This window comes from Geotrypetes seraphini, chromosome 7 (genome assembly GCF_902459505.1).
Source record: "Geotrypetes seraphini chromosome 7, aGeoSer1.1, whole genome shotgun sequence".
NCBI classification, from domain to species: Eukaryota; Metazoa; Chordata; class Amphibia; order Gymnophiona; family Dermophiidae; genus Geotrypetes; species Geotrypetes seraphini.
The window spans coordinates 25,179,412-25,196,967 of NC_047090.1; the positions used below are offsets into that span (position 1 = coordinate 25,179,412).

Here is a 17,556-nt window from a genome sequence, read left to right on the forward strand (position 1 = left end):
TAAAGACCCGAGTGGTCCATCCAGTTTGCCCAACTATACATGCTCCATAAATTAATTTAATTTAAATGGTCCTTTTTCTTAGATATTTCTGGGCTAGAAACCCAGAGCCCTGCCCAGTAGTGTGCTTAAGTTCTATCTACTGGAGTCTCCCTCAAAGCTCATTCCAGCCCATCTTAACCATCCCAGCCATCAAAGCCCTCCCCAGCCCGTCCTCAACTGAATGTCCATATATGGGATACAGGCCGTGCAAGCCTAGTTCCTTCAATATATACCCATTATTTTCTGATTCGAGATCCTCTGTGTCGCAGACATAAGCAAAAAACATAAGAACTTTTTGAGTTCATAAAACACATTAAAAAGGAGAAAACCAAATGAGAAAATAGTTTATGCTATTTGGGGTTTCACCCTATTATTTGCTAATTGACCTGCTCTGGTACGCTAATAAAATCTTGGCTAGAGAGATTCCCAGTTGCTTTCAGTATGGGCTTAGCAATTGAAGGGCCTGCGTAGACCAGTTTGCTGCCCCCCCCCCCCTCCTTCTGCCCAGGACTAGGATTTCAAATGAGGTGTCGGAGATTCATTGTATTTATTTTGAAAGAATTCTTTAATCATTGACCCACCATTGTACAGTTGGGATACCACGGACTGAAAAAGTAATAAAATGGCACTATCCCTCTGAGAAAATTTTTTTTAAAAGGTGAGTGGGAGCGAAAGAGAGATGTAAGGGCTGACCAGTGGTGCGGTGGGAGGATTATAGAGTTACCAAGTGGTAGGGAAAGAGAAGTAGATAGGGGAAAAAAAGAGATGGAAATGAAAAGAAAAAAGAAGCTTTTACTGAGTCAGCCACCAGTTCCAAAGCTGACTCAGTGTCCCCTAGTCTTTGTAATTTTTGATGGAGCAAAAAATGGATCCACTTGTACCTGTTCTACTCCACTCAGGATTTTGTAGACTTCAATCATATCGTCCCCTCAGCCGTCTCTTTTCCATGCTGAAGAGCCCTAACCGTTTTAGTCTTTCCTCATACAAGTGGAGTTCCATCCCCTTTACCATCTTGGTCGCTTTTCTTTTAACCTTTTCTAGCACCACTATATCTTTCTAGAGATAAGTAGACCAGAATTGAACACAATACTCCAAATGAGGTAATTTCTCATCAGCATTCAAACATTTAGGCATCCACTTGGCTGACACCTTCTGCATACCCAACTGCTTGTGGATTATACACCCGTTTCCTGGATATCTGTAGTGCAATTGTTTTAGCCAATATTTGCCAACCTGCCAAAATCAGGGCATGAGCATGGTCAACAATGTCAAGCATTGACACTGTTTGAGGACTCTCAGACCTTGCTGCATCTTGTCTCAAAATCTTCACGCTGAAAGTTTGCACACCACTTCACTGTGGAGTATGATGGGCATTTGTCACTCAATGTTTGCATCATACATTCATGGATTTCCTTTGGAGTTTTCTTCTGCAGGAAATAGGAACTTCACAATGGCTCGGAGTTTCACATTTGAAAATCTCCACACTTTCATTGACATGGTTCAGTCAATAATCTGAAACCATGTCAAAAAACATAGCATTACGATTCTGCAAATTGGCACTTTGCAAAATAAAATAACACTCTTTTCAGCTACAGTGGCAAAATAACACTCAGAATTTAGGAAGTTGGTTGGGCTGAGAATTTTTCGGCACACCCTCATATGTTTCCCTGCTGAGCTTACAATCTATTCAAGACAGACAAGCTAAATAAGGGATCCAGGTGTTACATAAGGGAATAAGAAGCCACAAATGGGAAAAAAAAGGGGGAAACTTCAGGTACTTTTGCTTATTCCGGAAAACCTTGTTTGCTACTTTTCCTTGTCAAGTTAATGTATTATGCACTACACTACTGTTAACCGAGTCAAGCTCCTTTCGGTTGATGACCTGGTCTATAAAATTAAGTTTGTTTAGTTTAATATGCACTGTGAATTTTTCCTGCATTTTGGCATTTGAACTTTTGTGTTATGGATTGTGAAATTGTACAGCCCACCTGTATTTTTGTACTGCTTTTCTTGATTTTGGACTTCAGTAAAGTTTATTTTAGTTTGGCATATTTCGCATGTAAAGAGAGACAGGGAGGCGAGTGATCCCCTGAGCCAAGTTTAAAACCGAGGGCAGAGTGCAGGAGGTTACATTTACACACCCCTAGTCTCCACTGTTTACAAATTTGTTTCATAGATATTATGAACAGTTTGAAAATATGGCTGTAAGGCTACTCAGTCCATCAAAAGATGGAAAACGTTCAAAAAAGTAAACCACTGAAAAGAACAGTTCCAGCACCTTCCAAGAAACGATTTGTATGATGTATCATATAAAATTGGCTAATACAAAGCATTTACAATGTTTAAACACTGGGTTGCGCCATAGTCATTTACCTTATAGTTTCTCTCTCTTATATAGCGCAGCCTAGTGGTTAAAGCTGCTACCTCAGCACCGAGATTCTCCGTTCAAGTCCAGCACCCTGAGGTTGTAGGTTCAAGTCTCATGCCACTCCCTGTGACAATAGGCAAATCACTTAACCCTCAATTACCCCAGGTACCATAGATTGTGAGCCTGCTGGGACAGATAAGGAAACACTCGAGTACCCAATCATCATTCAGTGTAAACCACTTAGAGGGGTACATAAGTGGTATATAAATAAAAAAATAATATAGGGAGGGAGATAAAAAGCTAGGATCCAGGTAACGATACCAGTCATCCACAGAACTAGCATTCACTGGGCCCAGGCATTGCTATTCATATAATACTGCAGAATAAATTTGACCACCTCAGCACAACGCAGGTGGTATAAAGGCGGTCCAGGGGGCAGAACCAGAACTTATCTGGGTACTGCTGATAGCCAGTACCAGGTAACTACCTACCTACAGATCAATAGCTGTCTGAGTACCAGCCCTGATAGGGTCCCTGGATAACTTCAAAGGATAACTACAAAATACCCAATTATTCAGTACTATTTACATACATTTAAAAATGTTGGACTACCCCCTAAAAGTTACTACAATGTTGCTTCTTTCAATAACGTCATCTTTTATTTTTCTATAGCAAAGCAAAAACATCTTTAAAATTTATCTGAAAAGAAAGACAATTTTGTTGAATGTGATCAATTGCAAAAAGCTTTCAACTAAGAGGTTTTTCCCATGACCATGTTTTGGCAGCTACATTGACAATCTCAAGAGGCCACAATCACATTGACAATCTCTCTTCACAATCACTGTCCACCAGCAAATTGTGAGGAAGCTTCAGGCTTCTTCAGAAAGTACAGCTGCTGAAACTCTAGTCTCACGGAAACCTGTTCTGGATGAAAACTTTTGACAATTGATCAGATTCACCAGTGACAGCAGTTAATCTTTCAATAAATTTAAAAATTTATTTACTCATTCAATTTTCTATACCGTTCTCCTAGGGGAGCTCAGAATGGTTTACATGCATGTATTCAGATACTCAAGCAGTTTTCCCTGTCTGTCCCGGCAGGCTCACAATCTATCTAATGTACCTGGGGCAATGGGGGGATTAAGTGACTTGCCCAGGGTCACAAGGAGCAGCATAGGGTTTGAACCTAGAGAATGACACAGGGGAAAAAAAAAATCTGTCCCCGTCCCCTCAGCATCCACCCTTCTCTCAAGCCACCTCACTGCCGTTCAGCAGCCAGAGAATCTCCCTCCCGCTTACCTTCATGGTGCGTTAGTAAAGAATCTAAACTTAATGGAGGGAAGGCACATGATCACCGATTGTACGCAGCCCCTCCCCTTCCTCCAGCCAAATCTATCTCCCTAAAGCCCTGCAGCCATTCTCCTGCCCTTATCCATAGCACAATTTCCAGCTCTGTCTCCCTCCGTTCCTGCACAGCTTTAGGTTTTGAGGGATCAGTGCAATCGATCACAGCTTAACATGAAAAGGAATAAAAAATAGAAAAAGGAAAACAATTATCCTCTTTCCCCCTCCCCCCAGAGAAAAAGTTCCACGTTTTCACAAAATCTATCTCCCTCCCTTCCTCTTACCTTCACAGTGTTTTCGTAAAAAAAAAATTACTGAAGCCGGAGAAGCCTGCCTGCAGTTGCGTGTGTGTGGGCGGAAGCTTCTCCTCTGACGCGACTTTCAGGCAGGCTTCAGTAAGTTTTTTTACGAAAACGCTGTGAAGGTAAGAGGGAGATAGATTTGGCCGTAGGGAGGGGACCACGTGCGATCAGTGACCACACGCCTTCCCTCCCTTAACTGCAGGGACAAGACCATTCACGACTCCATGGGCCGGTGGATGGCCTTGTCCCCGTGCCCGCAGTGAGCACTTCCCCCCCCCCACACCGTTTTGGCGGGTAACTGCCACTGTGTCATTCTCTATTTGAACCCACAACTCCCAGGGTGCACAGGCAGTCGCTTTAACCATTGTTCCACAGTCTCCCTATGTAAAAGAATAATATCCTCTAATGAAAGTTACTTATATCTGAAAGAAAATCCTTCCCTCCTCCCTCCCTCCCCAAAGATTTTAAAAAAAATAAAAAACTACAGCTGAGCTTTGCCATAAAGTGCTTAAAAGTGCATTTTTTTCCACCAATTTTTCATACAAGGTTTGGAATACTTATATAGTGCTGCTTTCAAGGAATTTTTTGATAATTATCCACACCTTTCTGATGTACAAGGGGCTGCTGAAAAGTTCTCAGCTTAACCAAGAAGAGAATGATGTGGAGCCATGAAACTTACAAGTTATTCCATACTTTTTGTCTCAATGATATGAAACAAAAAAGTGTCAGGGTCCCAGGATCATCACAATGAATAAACATGAGATAAGCCTATATTGATCAGCAGCTACATGCAAATCTTTCATGCACAGGCAGTCCCCGAGTTAAGAATGAGTTACATTTTCAAAGCTGTTCTTAAGTCAGATTTGTATGTAACCCAGAACTTTTAGATTTTAAAATTCTTGCTGCTTACCTCTGCTCCCAGCTGACAAAAGGATCAACTGCCCCTACCAGTGTTCCCTCTAGGGTAAAACATGCACAACCACAGTTCTTAACTTGGTCATGCATCACTCCTGAATCTGCTGCAGAAGTGCAGGAGTCTATGCCACTGGAAATACTACTCACTGAAATCAAATGAAGCCGCAATCATGTTAAGTATGAGTCATACTTAAGTCAGGCGTCTGTAACTCTGGGACTACCTGCATTTTCATTGTGGTAATCTGAAAATTTAACAGGCCAGGTGTGCCTCCCAATGAGGATCAAGATACACTGCCTTATACCAAATGGAAGATAGGTAAAAAGAGGCAAGTATCCAAATCAGACTTTTAGCTTCAACATCTTCAAAAACTGGTTTGACTTATTTTACATTAAGACTGTTTGCAAGACATAAACATAGCCCACCAGAGAAATGGAAGGAACAAACTGGGTAACTTTCTGTAAGGAGGATATGACTTATTCTGTTTTTTTTTTAAACTTACTGTACATTCTAGGATAGAGAACAAAATTTCACAGCAAGTTTGTATAAACTAGACATATATGGAAATGAGAGAAAACAGCTCAAGTTGCTTCACAGAGGTGAAAAATAGCAAGAGAATCCAGAAAAATGTGAAGCGTGCACCAACCACCACCCTCTGTGGAACCTTTAGCGACAGCTTCAAGAAAACAACCCGTGTGGTCACACATAGATGCCAAAAATCTATGCTCAAGGTGGTCATAAGCTGTAATATTCTCACATACAAACTTTGGTTATTAATGCAGTGTGGGTATGTGTATCTGTGCATTTTATCAGACCGTGGGAAGATGTGCAATTTTAATTTTCCCTGAGATGCCTGATATTTATGTCACTTTCTTGTATTTTATTATGCAGTTCATATTGGTTGCTTCTACTTCATTAAGCTAAACCTACTATCTGTACCTGAATTTATAACCGACTGCAGCTGGAAGGTATAGTTTGCGTGTGTTAAAAATTCAAATCTGTGATTAATTAACACACTGGCATAGAAATGTATAGATGCCGTTTTGCTAAAGGTATAGGAGTGAGAACTAGAGACTGCTCTAGTGAGTTTTTTTTTTTTTTTGTGGGGGGGGGTTAACCTAGCATCATTATAAGGATAATGCAGTTTCTGGAATCCACTGAAGCACAGGATCCAAGGCAGTATTGGCTTTACAAAAGATATATTAAGCAGAAACGCCCATGTCAACTTCTGAATCCTATTAACTCAAAGTGAAGTTTCCAAATCTCTTTAGACCTTTCTTTGACCCAGCTCTTTCTTTGGGAAAAAGAAAACCTTCTGCTACTTTCTGGCCCTTCCACTTTTAAGAAAAATCACTTGGTTAGACAGCTTAGTCAATATGGAAAAATCAGCCTTCCTGTAGCTGCTTCTAGTCAGCTAAATTCTTACTGCAAACAATTTCCCCCCCCCCCAAGTAACAATCTTTTGATACTGATCAGGAACTCAGCATAAGTCTCTACCGCTTGGAACCCTTGGATAGGATAATACTATCTACCTTGGTTTTACAATCTTGTCCTCTGCTCCCAGCTGTTAAGTCTTCATTCCAAGGAAAACACTTCCAAAATTAAACAGGCAAACCACAAAAGGAGAACCTAAATTAAACCTTAAGTTTATAGATCTGGTCATCTCTCTGGAAAATGGATCTCGATTTGGTTAACAAATCATAAACTAATAACAATAATGTTAAAGATTAAATAAACTAAGAAGAAAATAAACCGAAGAACATAGAAAAAAAAAAACTTCTCCTCACATCAAGGTAAGAACTTGTCCAGTCTATTTTCTGCAGTCCTTTCCCTACAGGCTTTTTGGGCTAAAGTTCAGGCCTTTTGGGCCTTTCTTCTCCCCCTCTGATTCTGGAGAGAGATTTTTATGAGCTTTTGAAACAAAATCCCACCCCTTCTAAAGAATTCTCCTTTCATAGTTCCTGGTGAGGTGAGGTTGTATGTACCGTCTTGACATGTTACCAGCAGCAGTTGGAACCGAGAGTGCTACAGACCGAAGATATAGGCCAACAATGCAAAGATTTAAAATCCTCCTGGGAGGTTTTCCAGATTGTAACTAGAGTTGGAGGAGGGGGATTCTGCTGGGGAGATTCCAGCAGGGATGGACAGGGACAGAAGAGATTTTGTCCCCATGTAGCTCTGCATGTCACTCCAAAGCCCTAAATCAGTCAGCATGTATGTGCATCAGAGACAGAGGGCAAAAATCGGTGTCAGGCTCTGGGCAGTGAAAGAGACGTAAGTGCCATATTGGAAAAAGCCAGTGAAGAGTGGGGTCTCTGGTATCGAACCTGGAATAAAAGAGGCAGAGCAAACTGTAGGGACATTATTGGCTATCAAGTTCTGAGTGCCCTTTGAAGTGAGAGCTACCAGATGGACTGCTTGAGACAAAATACCCCTTACATTTAGAACCATATTATGTACCAGAATGTGTGATTTATTAGACTTCTTCATATTCTGGGAGAGCCGCTACACTCACATTACCCCTCTCTTACAGTCACTTTATTGGCTTCCCATCCGTTTCCGAATACAATTCAAACTCTTACTGACCTACAAATACACTCACTCAGCTGCCCCTCACTATCTCTCTTCACTTATCTCTTCCTATGTTCCCCCCTGTGAGCTCCACTTGCCTGGTAAGTCCCTCCTATCTGTGCCCTTCTCTTCAACTGCCAACACCAGATTCCGTCCTTTCTATCTTGATGCGTCGTATGCTTGGAACAAGTTGCCCGAATCCCTACAGCAGGCTCCGTCTCTGGCAGCATTCAAGGCCCAGTTAAAAGCCCACCTCTTCGAGAGTGCTTTTGACTCTTAACTCTTCTCACCTTGGGCTCTGCATTCCCAACCCTATATGTCATGTCTGTCTAAGTTAGATTGTAAGCTCTTCTGAGCAGGGAAAGACTATAAATGTCAAAATGTACAGCACTGCGTATGCCTTTCAGCGCAATGTAAGTGATAAGTAGTAGTACCTATATCCTTTTGCATGTCTTATGTGGTGGTAGCCATGTTGTCCAACTTGGAAATAATGACTTCCTAAATCCAGGGTATATTGGTTACATTCACTTCTGGCAATCAAAACTGATAACAGCTAATAAGAAATCCCCCCTCCCAAAAAAAAAAACAACAAATTTTTAGATTTAATCAGGTTGGGCAGACTGGATGGACCATTTGCATCTTTATCTGCTGTCATCTACTATGTTACTATGTAATTCATACATAATATGAAATAAAAGCAAATAAGATTCTTAGGAAGGTCTGTACAACATTTCAGGGTTGCGAGTGATGGAAAAACATTAACATATTTGTTGAATTTAACACCAGTAATTCTCAATACTTGAGGCCCTTTTGATGTTGCTTTCTTAACAGATTTATTTTGCAATATATTTTTGGTTAGATCATCACTCATGTATCTACACAAGTAATTAGTTTATGTAAAGGGGTCTCCTATTCTTATAATGGAAGTCAGTTTTGCCCCATTGGCTAGCACATAAAGAAAGAGAAGAGAGTTAGAAGAACAAGCCATGGACACCCTCTTTAATATTTTCAGTAAAACTCAAAAACTAAATAAAAAAAACTATTGTTACTTCTTTTTATGTGGACAGAGATTTCTGTCCCTGTGCATATCTGAGCAATAACTTGAGCCCTAAGCAGGAAAAGCTTTGTACTAACACAATCGAGGAGCAATAGCTCCCCTCTATGGCATGTTCATACCATGACACTCCTTGTGCCTGTCAGATAGATGTCACTGCAGTTTAAAGCTAATAAGGGTCATAATGAATGAAGTAGAGAATGACATGGGGACAAATTTGTCCCTGTCCCCACAGGAACTCAATTTCCCCGTCCTCATGAGTTTAGTCGCTGTCCCATTCCTGTAAACTCTGCCTTAATTGCCCAAGGCTCGAACACTTATGATTTAGGTGATTGAGGCTTATGCATACGAGGATGGAGCTTGCAGGAATAGGGCAGGGGCAGGAAAAGAACTTGCGTGGACAAATTTGTCCCCATGTCATTCTCTAATGTGAAGTAAATACAACCATTGTTTTGGTGACAGCAGCATGAAATCCTGGATGCCAGGACTGAATGAAGTGTTAGCAAAATGTCAAAAAGTTCACTAGGTATGAAAATAAATTATAGATTATTCTTGTAGCATTTATTAATTCAAACAGATGTAGATACAGAAAGGTAAAACTCAGTTACAATCTTTGAACCCTCACAGGGGGCAAGGGCACAACCAGTAATTGCATCCAGTGACCAGAATGGTAGTTTACATAGAGTCAGCTATACATAAAAATCTCAGTATGCAGTTTACCGACAGTGTTGAGTAATGTTTCAGTCCATGGTTTCTTTACTCATTTTATAAACCTAACTTCTTTCTCAGGGAGTCTGGCATTTCGGGAGGAGGAGGACGAGGAAGTCTGAAATATACTTTAACGGAGTCATAAATAAACCACTGTAGTGCTGTCAAGGTACCGATCATGATGATACGGGCAAAGAGGCCCTTCCAGACTCCTACAAGAAAGGGAATAAGATTAAAAAGTTAGAAGATTCAATTTACTAGCCAACACCTGGTAAAAATTCACTTAAGGAATCTGTTCATATCCCTTGCCCATACTAAGTAATCCCTCCTCAGCCTGACCCCGCCACCCAGCTGCAAATCAGGACTCCCAATCATCCCTTTCTGTTCAATGCTTACTCCCCCAGCATCAGCACCACTAACCCCCAAAAAACACATGTAGGACCTTCCCTCCTTGGATGCTTTGCTTTTATGCCCTTATACCTAGACCATGCTCCCTTGTACCTGCCTGAGAGGGTGTGCTGAACTTTGCTTCTCCTCCTCCCTCCACTATACCAAACTAGTCTGGGCCAGTATTACAGTAGTATCCTAGTCAGGTGCCAAAAAGCAACTCTCCTGCACACCTAGTCTTGGTGGAAGTCTGCATGCATCATAAGCCTTCTACACCAGTGGTCTTAAACTCAAACCCTTTTCAGACCACATTTTGGATTTGCAGGGCCTCAGAAAAAATAGTTCATGTCTTAAAGAAATTACAATTTTGCATCAGGTAAAACTCTTTTGGCTAAGTCTTAATAATATTGTAATTTATAGCTAAAGAGACATATGATCAAGAAACTTTTATTTTACTTTTGTGATTATGACAAACATACCAAGGGCCTCAAAATAGTACCTGGTGGGCTGCATGTGGACCCCGGGCTGCGAGTTTGAGACCACTGTTCTACACTGAAGTGTGTGGGGGAGGGGTCCTTACTGATGCATGCACACACACCGTGGTCCGTAGTAACAGACACTGTTTCTAGCCCCACAAGCACACCTCTGTAGAATTTAAAAAAATGTTTTCTTTTACCTGTAGGTCCAAGTCTCTTGAGGACATCCAGAGCAGTGCTGCCCTTCTCCTTGTTCAACACAGATACCACAGAATCAGCAGGATGAGAGACAATGGCACAGAAAACACCAGCTGAAACATTGACAATATTGATAGTGTTTAGCAGAGTGTTGTATTCTCAAATAGCATTCTGAAATCAATAGCTAAAACCTGTAAGTCTGCCTCTTTTTGGTGGGAAACATTGTGCCAAACTTATAAGTTTGAACGTACGAGTTCAATGCATTTGGGAAATAAGTTAAAGGAAATTGGGGACCCATTAACAAAATTTTGTAAGAATTGATTATTACTTTTGCCCTTTGATTCTGCACATCCAGGATGGGTGGGAGGGGGTATGTAATTTATTATTTGATTGCAAGATTGTTTATCTTGATCATTTGCATTATATTGTTTTTACACTTTTAGGAAGGGTGGGTGGGGGTTATGCATTTATTGTATCATTTGAAGGAATTGAGTGCTGTCTATGTGTTAATTGATTGATAATATGTTGCACTTTGTGCTGGTTTTAAGATGAATAAAGATTTTGGGTTTTTTTTAAAGATAAAACCTGAAAAGGAGCTAGCCACATGAATGACATTTGATACTACACAGACAGTCATCAATTAAGTTCAGTCATTTCTTCTCACACACTAACGATACCACTACACTATTTATCATTCCACCTTTAACCGTCAAGGATAGAAAATTAAAAACTTTGATGGTGAGAAATTTAACATAACCCAATTTTATAGAACTAGCTCCACAATACTTGGTGTCGCATTTATGAAATGTTGGATATACTGTGCAAACAGTTTAAGCTTAGGGTACATATGATAAAAGGAAGAAATACTACAACTGAGGTTCCCTTACCCGTCTCCCGATATAAATTTGAAAATAGGCCCTTTGATTACCAAGATTTCAATATGTACACTTTGGAGAAAAGGTGGGAGAGGGGAGATAAGATAGAGAAGTTTAAATTCCTACGTGGCACAAATGCACATGAGGCGAGTCAACTGAGGAGGCGTGGAAAGGGGAATCTCTTCATAAAGGTGATAAATAAATCCCAATAGATAGGATGAAGGTGAAAAGAGATAAACTAAGAAACCTCAGAAAATACCTTTCATGGAAAGGGTAGTGAATGTTTCTGAATTCAAGATAGAGATCCAACATACTTGTCCCAAGCTAAGGGAGAGGAGAGAATAGTAGATGGCATGTTTGGGCAGACTAGGTAAGCCGATGGTCTTTACCTGTATTCATTTTTCCATTGTTTCAGATAAGCAGTGCTAGCTTGATAAAATTAGGCTAAACAAGTTTTTAGATCTCATTCTGTAGAATGTGGAATACACTTGTTATTGCACATTGTAGCCTCTACAATTAACATAAAAACAAGACAAAAATTAGTAGATTCTTAAAAAGAAAACAATTGTTGTGTATCTAAAAATCATCAAAATAGTGTCCAAGGAAAATCCTGCTTTAAGGGCCTTTTGACTAAGCTGTATTAAGTGCAATGGTATGCTTAATGCTGCAAAAAACAGCCTAACAGAACATTTGGCATCTACTCGCAGTTCATTTTTTGGGTGGGGCATGAGAGGTGGAGAAAGGGCACAGATGTGCTAAGCACAGTGTTAATGTGCATGCGTTAGCAGAGTCTGTCATAGGGGAAAACACCCTCCAGGGATTTAAGACGAAGTTAGACAAGTTCCTGCTGAACCAGAACCATACACAGGTAGGGCTAGTCTCATTTAGGGCGCTGGTCTTAACCAGAGGGCCACCGCATGAGCTGACTGCTGGGCACAATGGACCACTGGTCTGACCCAGCAGCAGCAATTCTAATGTTCTTAGCATAGCATGTTCATAACATGGGAGCCCTTAATGCCACCTAAATAGGAGGCAGTAAGTGTTTATTACATTACATTGCATTACATTAGTGACTTCTATTCCGCTCGTACCTTGCAGTTCTAGGCGGATTACAAAAGAAGCTAACTGGACATTTCCAGGAAAAACTACAGTTTAGGAATTAGGATTACAAAGAAGATAACTAGACATTTCCAGGAGAATTGCAATTTAGGGAGCAGTATACATGGTTGATACTTTGGAGAGAAGAAATTACAAGAGGATGAGATTTTTTTTTTTGGGGGGGGGGATTTACAAGGGAGGGGAGAGGACAAGGGGAAGAGTTTAAGATATCTGGATAAATTTTTGAATAGCAGGGTTTTGATTCCCTTTCGAAATGATTTGAAGTCGCTCGCTTTTGTCAGCAAGTTGGAGATGGATTGGTCATGTTTTGCTGCCTGCGTCGCTAGTAGGTTGTCAAACATCTTTTTGCGTTGAGTTCCTTTGAATGTGGGGTAGGTAAATGGGGTCCGAGTTCTTTTTTATCTAGTAGTGAGGTCTGATTTAGGCGGTTGTTTAGGTAAGTGGGGGCAATGCCATTTAAAGCTTTGAATAATAGACAGTAAAACTTGATTGAATTCGTGCCTGTATTGGTAACCAATGTGAGTCTAGGTAGGCAGTGGTGATGTGGTCATATTTTCTTAGCGAGTAGATCAATCTGAGAGCTGTGTTTTGTACAGTCTGAAGTTGCTTTATCATGTTTGCAGGGTATGATAGATAAAGGATGTTGCAATAGTCCAATAGACCTAGGACTAGGGATTGAACTATGAGCATGTATTGCTCTATGTCGAAGAATTTTCTTATTTTTCGTAGGATTTCTCATAGTTAAAAATGCTTTCTGGGTAGTCTTGTTAATTTGGACCTGCATAGTGCAGCATCTGTCTATCATCAATCCTAGGAGTTTAAGATCGGACTGTATAGGGTATTTGGTGGCATTAATATCTAATTCTGAAATGGAAGGGGTTTTGGCCTTTTCGAGCAAAAGAAATTTTGTTTTGTCTGAGTTTAGTTTCAGTTTGTGGTCTAACATCCATTTTTCCACTGCTTCTAGTGTTTTTTTTACAGTTTTTCAGTTGAGGTGGGATCTGGAGAATCAAAGGGGAGGAGTATGGTGATGTCGTCTGCGTAGCTGAAAGATGTTACATTTAGGTCATCTAGAGTGGTCCCTAGGGAGGATATAAAGACAACAGTGGTGACCCTTGTGGAACTCCACAGGGGTTAAACCATGGATCCGATTTAAGATCATTTGATTTTACTCTAAGTTCTTGATTTAAGAAATCCTTGGAACCAGTTGGGAGGGATGCTTTTAAGGGTGAACGTTGGGTCACGTGACGCTATGAGCCGCTGAGGACGTGTCTTACATCGGCTCCGGGCCCCAATCCACTAAATTCAACTTCAACGAGTGAATTCTTCATCCTGGCCGGGTCTCCTGGAAGTGCCCAACATCGGGCATCTATGGACCAATATCTGACCCGGTCGCAGGAGACGGCGCGATCAAAAACAGTGCGCGCTGGAAAACAAAAATCGATCTCGGGCGTGGCCAAAATGGCGGCCGCATCGGGAACGGCGGTGTCGGAGTTTTCGGACACAGCGCCGACTGAAATTAAGACGGCGGTGGCCCAGGTGCTGGATCCGCAGCTAGAGGCATTGGCTAACAAAATGACCCACCTGGAACAATTGCTAACAGATACAGCGGCCCGCACAACGGATCTAGAACAACGGGTGTCTGCAGTGGAGGATAATATAAATTCACATGAAATGGATATAGCTGCACTACAAGAAACAGTGCATCGGCAGGCTGAAAAAATTGATGACCTGGAAAATAGGTCGCGACGCAGTAACCTACGCTTTCTGGGTGTCACAGAACTGATCCCTGACGCGAGATTGCCTGCAGAGCTGGAAGGCTGGCTTGAAATGGAATTCCCGGATGCTATGGAATCCAGCTCTCTATGTTTGGAAAGGGCCCATCGCTTGGGAACAAGGCCTGCTCAGGATGCCAGACCACGAGTGGTGATAGCTAAGTTCCTGAACTACAGACATAAAGCGGCAATATTGCGCCAGTACCGGGCTAAGAAAGATACCTTAATGATGCGAGGATCAGCTATTCGTATTAGCCAGGATTACTCGATGGCCCTTACTGATAAGCGAAAGGGATTTTATCCTCTATGTAAGCGTCTGGTGGAACTTAAACAGCGATTTTTGTTTCTCTACCCAGCTATATTGAAGATTCAACATGAGGGTGTTTGGCACTCTTTTTCAGTGGCCTCTGAAGCAGCTGACTACATCAACACTCACCTGAGCTCTCCGGGAGACCCTCCTTGAAGATCCTAATATGTAACTGTATTGGTTTTTGGCTAGATTTATTCTAGTATATGTTTCTGTGTTGAAGCTTTCATTTAAGTAAAGTACGTTCTGGTTTGTTAGACGGATTGGGGTTCCGTTAGTGTCTTTCCGGGCCTCTTGCATATTCCACAAGGGATATGCTATTTGGGAGATTTGGGAATGTGGGGGGTTGGATTGGGGACTGTGGGATGGGATGGGAACAGCCTTGGGGGAAAAATTTTGTTTCAGTTTTGTTTTTCTTTTGGGTCAGTTTAAGTATTTCCTTACTGTATTTGAATCTGCTTCTGCTGCAATATAATTGGTACTATGCGATATACGCTTGGGTGAGGCTGGGCACCTGGGCGTGGTTTTGGGATATAATCGTCAACATGCATACTATATTGGGTGCCCATGGGAGATAGCACACTTCGAATTGTCTCTTGGAATGTTGCTGGTATAACTTCACCGGTAAAAAGGTCCAAAATCCTGCAACAATTGAAACACCACAAGGCTGATTTGGCCTGTTTACAAGAGACTAAATTAACTGCTGAGGAACATGAGAAATTGAAGCGGGGATGGGTTGGTTCTGTTTTTTATGCATCCTCCTCGGGTAAGCGGGCTGGAGTTTGTTTGCTGATTCGCAAGGGTTTGAAGTGTGCTGTCACCTCTTGCCATCAAGATGCTCAGGGTAGGTCTTTACTATTACATATCACCTTACAGGGTACAGACTTCAGATTACTGATTACATATGGGCCTAACATTTACTCATCAACTTACCTTAATTCTTTGATTACTCTAGGACTTCAGGACACTTCTGTTCCTCTTCTGGTGGTTGGGGATTTAAATCAGGTCCTGGATGCTTCTCTTGACCGCACTGGTTCATCTAGGTCTCCAACTGCATCTGATACTAAGGGGCTACCCTTTTTGTGTAAATCGCTGGGCATGGTAGATCCCTGGCGTCTACTTCACCCGTTTGAACGGGACTATACTCATCAATCTCGAGCTCATGGAACCTTTTCCCGTCTGGACTATATACTGATATCTGAATCATTATTCTCTCGAGTAACTGAGGCAACTATAGGTCCATTAGCCATTTCCGATCATTGTCCTATTTGGTTGGTTGTGTCCTGGAGTGCTCCCCCTTCGGGGTGCTTCCGGTGGCGATTTCCTTCCTACCTGAAAGATGATCCTTCCTTTCAAGCATATTTGCATTCTTGTTGGGAGGACTTCTTGAAGACTAATGGACAACATGTACCCACACCGGATCTCTTTTGGGATACGGCCAAAGCAGTACTTAGAGGGGCGATAATTTCTTATGTAACAGCTCGCCACAAAAGAATCTCCAACAGTATTATTAGACTAGAGAAACAATATTCACAACTGAAAGTCCGATACATCCAAACTCCTTCTCGCTTGCTTCGTGAGGACATGCATTCAGCACAAGTAGCTTTGAATGCTTTTTACATGATCGGGTCAAGCGTTCGCTATTTTACAGAAAATACAGGTTTTATCGTTTTGGGAATAGAACCGGTAAATTGTTAGCCACGCTGACTAAGAACTGGCAGGACGATCGCTATATCTCCTGGGTTAAAACAGGATCTCATTCTTACCATACTAAACCAGCGGACATTGCTGAGGCATTTTATCAACACTTTTCTAAATTCTATGCTAGTTCTACTACTTCTATGGGCCCAGATGTCCTCAATTATTTGGAGGACGCGGGCATGCCTAGATTCACAGACCTGCAGAGATCAGTATTGAATGGACCTATTCAAGGCACAGAGATCCAGAAAGCAATCAAACATTTACGCTCTTATACTGCCCCAGGGCCAGACGGGTTTTCCACTGAATTTTATAAACTGATGTCTTTGCAGGTGTGTGAATCTCTTCTGGGATACTACATAGTAGCATTGGAGAAAGGATCCTTTCCATCCCATGCCAACACAGCTACTATAACTTTGCTCCCTAAACCGTGTAAACCTAAAGATGAGGTTGATTCTTATCGTCCTATATCCCTCCTTAACGTAGATATAAAAATATTGGCTCGTTTATTGGCTAACAGATTGACTCCTCTCTTACCACATGTAATATCTCATACACAGGCCGGATTTGTCCGGGGCCGACACTCGGTGGTGAATGTTCGGAGGGTACTGTTGGCAATGTCCAGAGCCCAACTTGCATCTACGCCGGGCATTCTCGTCAGTCTAGACGCTGCAAAAGCATTTGACCAAGTAAATTGGTCTTATCTTTTTAAGGTATTGGAATACATGGGAGTGGGGGGCTGGTTCTGGTCATCTTTGCGGGTGTTATACTCTTCACCAACAGCTTCACTCTTAGTAAATGGTATAATGACACAAACATTTCTAGTAGGTCGGGGAACTCGTCAGGGATGCCCTTTGTCCCCACTCCTTTCTTCTTTACCTAGACCCTCTTTTACGTACCATATTGAGGGACGATGTTATAGTCGGGTTGATGGAGGGCTCTTCTCAACTACGAGTGCTAGCTTTCGCAGACGACATCCTACTCACACTAGCTCAGCCACATCATTCTCTGATGCGTGCTTTAGAAATCCTGGATGAATTCCACTTATATTCTGGACTGACGTTGAATAAACAGAAATCACTGGTACTTCCTCTACAGTCCTCACTTTGCGATTCTTGGCCAGGCCCCTTTCCTCTAGTTTGGGCTCCATCTTCCATTCGATATCTGGGTATCCTCATACCAAGGGACTTAACTACACTCTATTCACTTAATGTTTTGCCATTGCTCTCCCGAACTGAACAACAATTGCAGGCCTGGAGATCCTATCCATTGACACTAATGGGCAGGATTGCTTTGTATAACATGATGATGATCCCACAATGGCTCTATGTTTTACAAACTTTGCCCATTTTTTTGTTACATCACCGTTCATTGTCCCGATTCTTATGGGGGGGTAAGAGATCCCGGATCACTCTACACAAT

The 17,556-nt window shown here is 41.7% G+C and overlaps 1 protein-coding gene across 2 annotated transcripts in view; it reads right to left on the reverse strand.

The window, feature by feature from the left end:
- Nucleotides 1-9,130: 9,130 nt before the first annotated feature.
- SLC25A3 (solute carrier family 25 member 3) overlaps nucleotides 9,131-17,556 on the reverse strand; it is a 35,557-nt gene continuing 27,131 nt past the window's right edge. For both annotated transcript variants that reach the window (XM_033953365.1, XM_033953364.1), the window contains exons 7-8: nucleotides 10,363-10,473; nucleotides 9,131-9,511 (exon numbers count right to left, since the gene is read on the reverse strand). In XM_033953365.1, coding sequence (XP_033809256.1) covers nucleotides 9,357-9,511; nucleotides 10,363-10,473 — 266 coding nt within the window. In that variant the 3' untranslated portion in view covers nucleotides 9,131-9,356. The remainder of the gene's footprint in view (nucleotides 9,512-10,362; nucleotides 10,474-17,556) is intronic.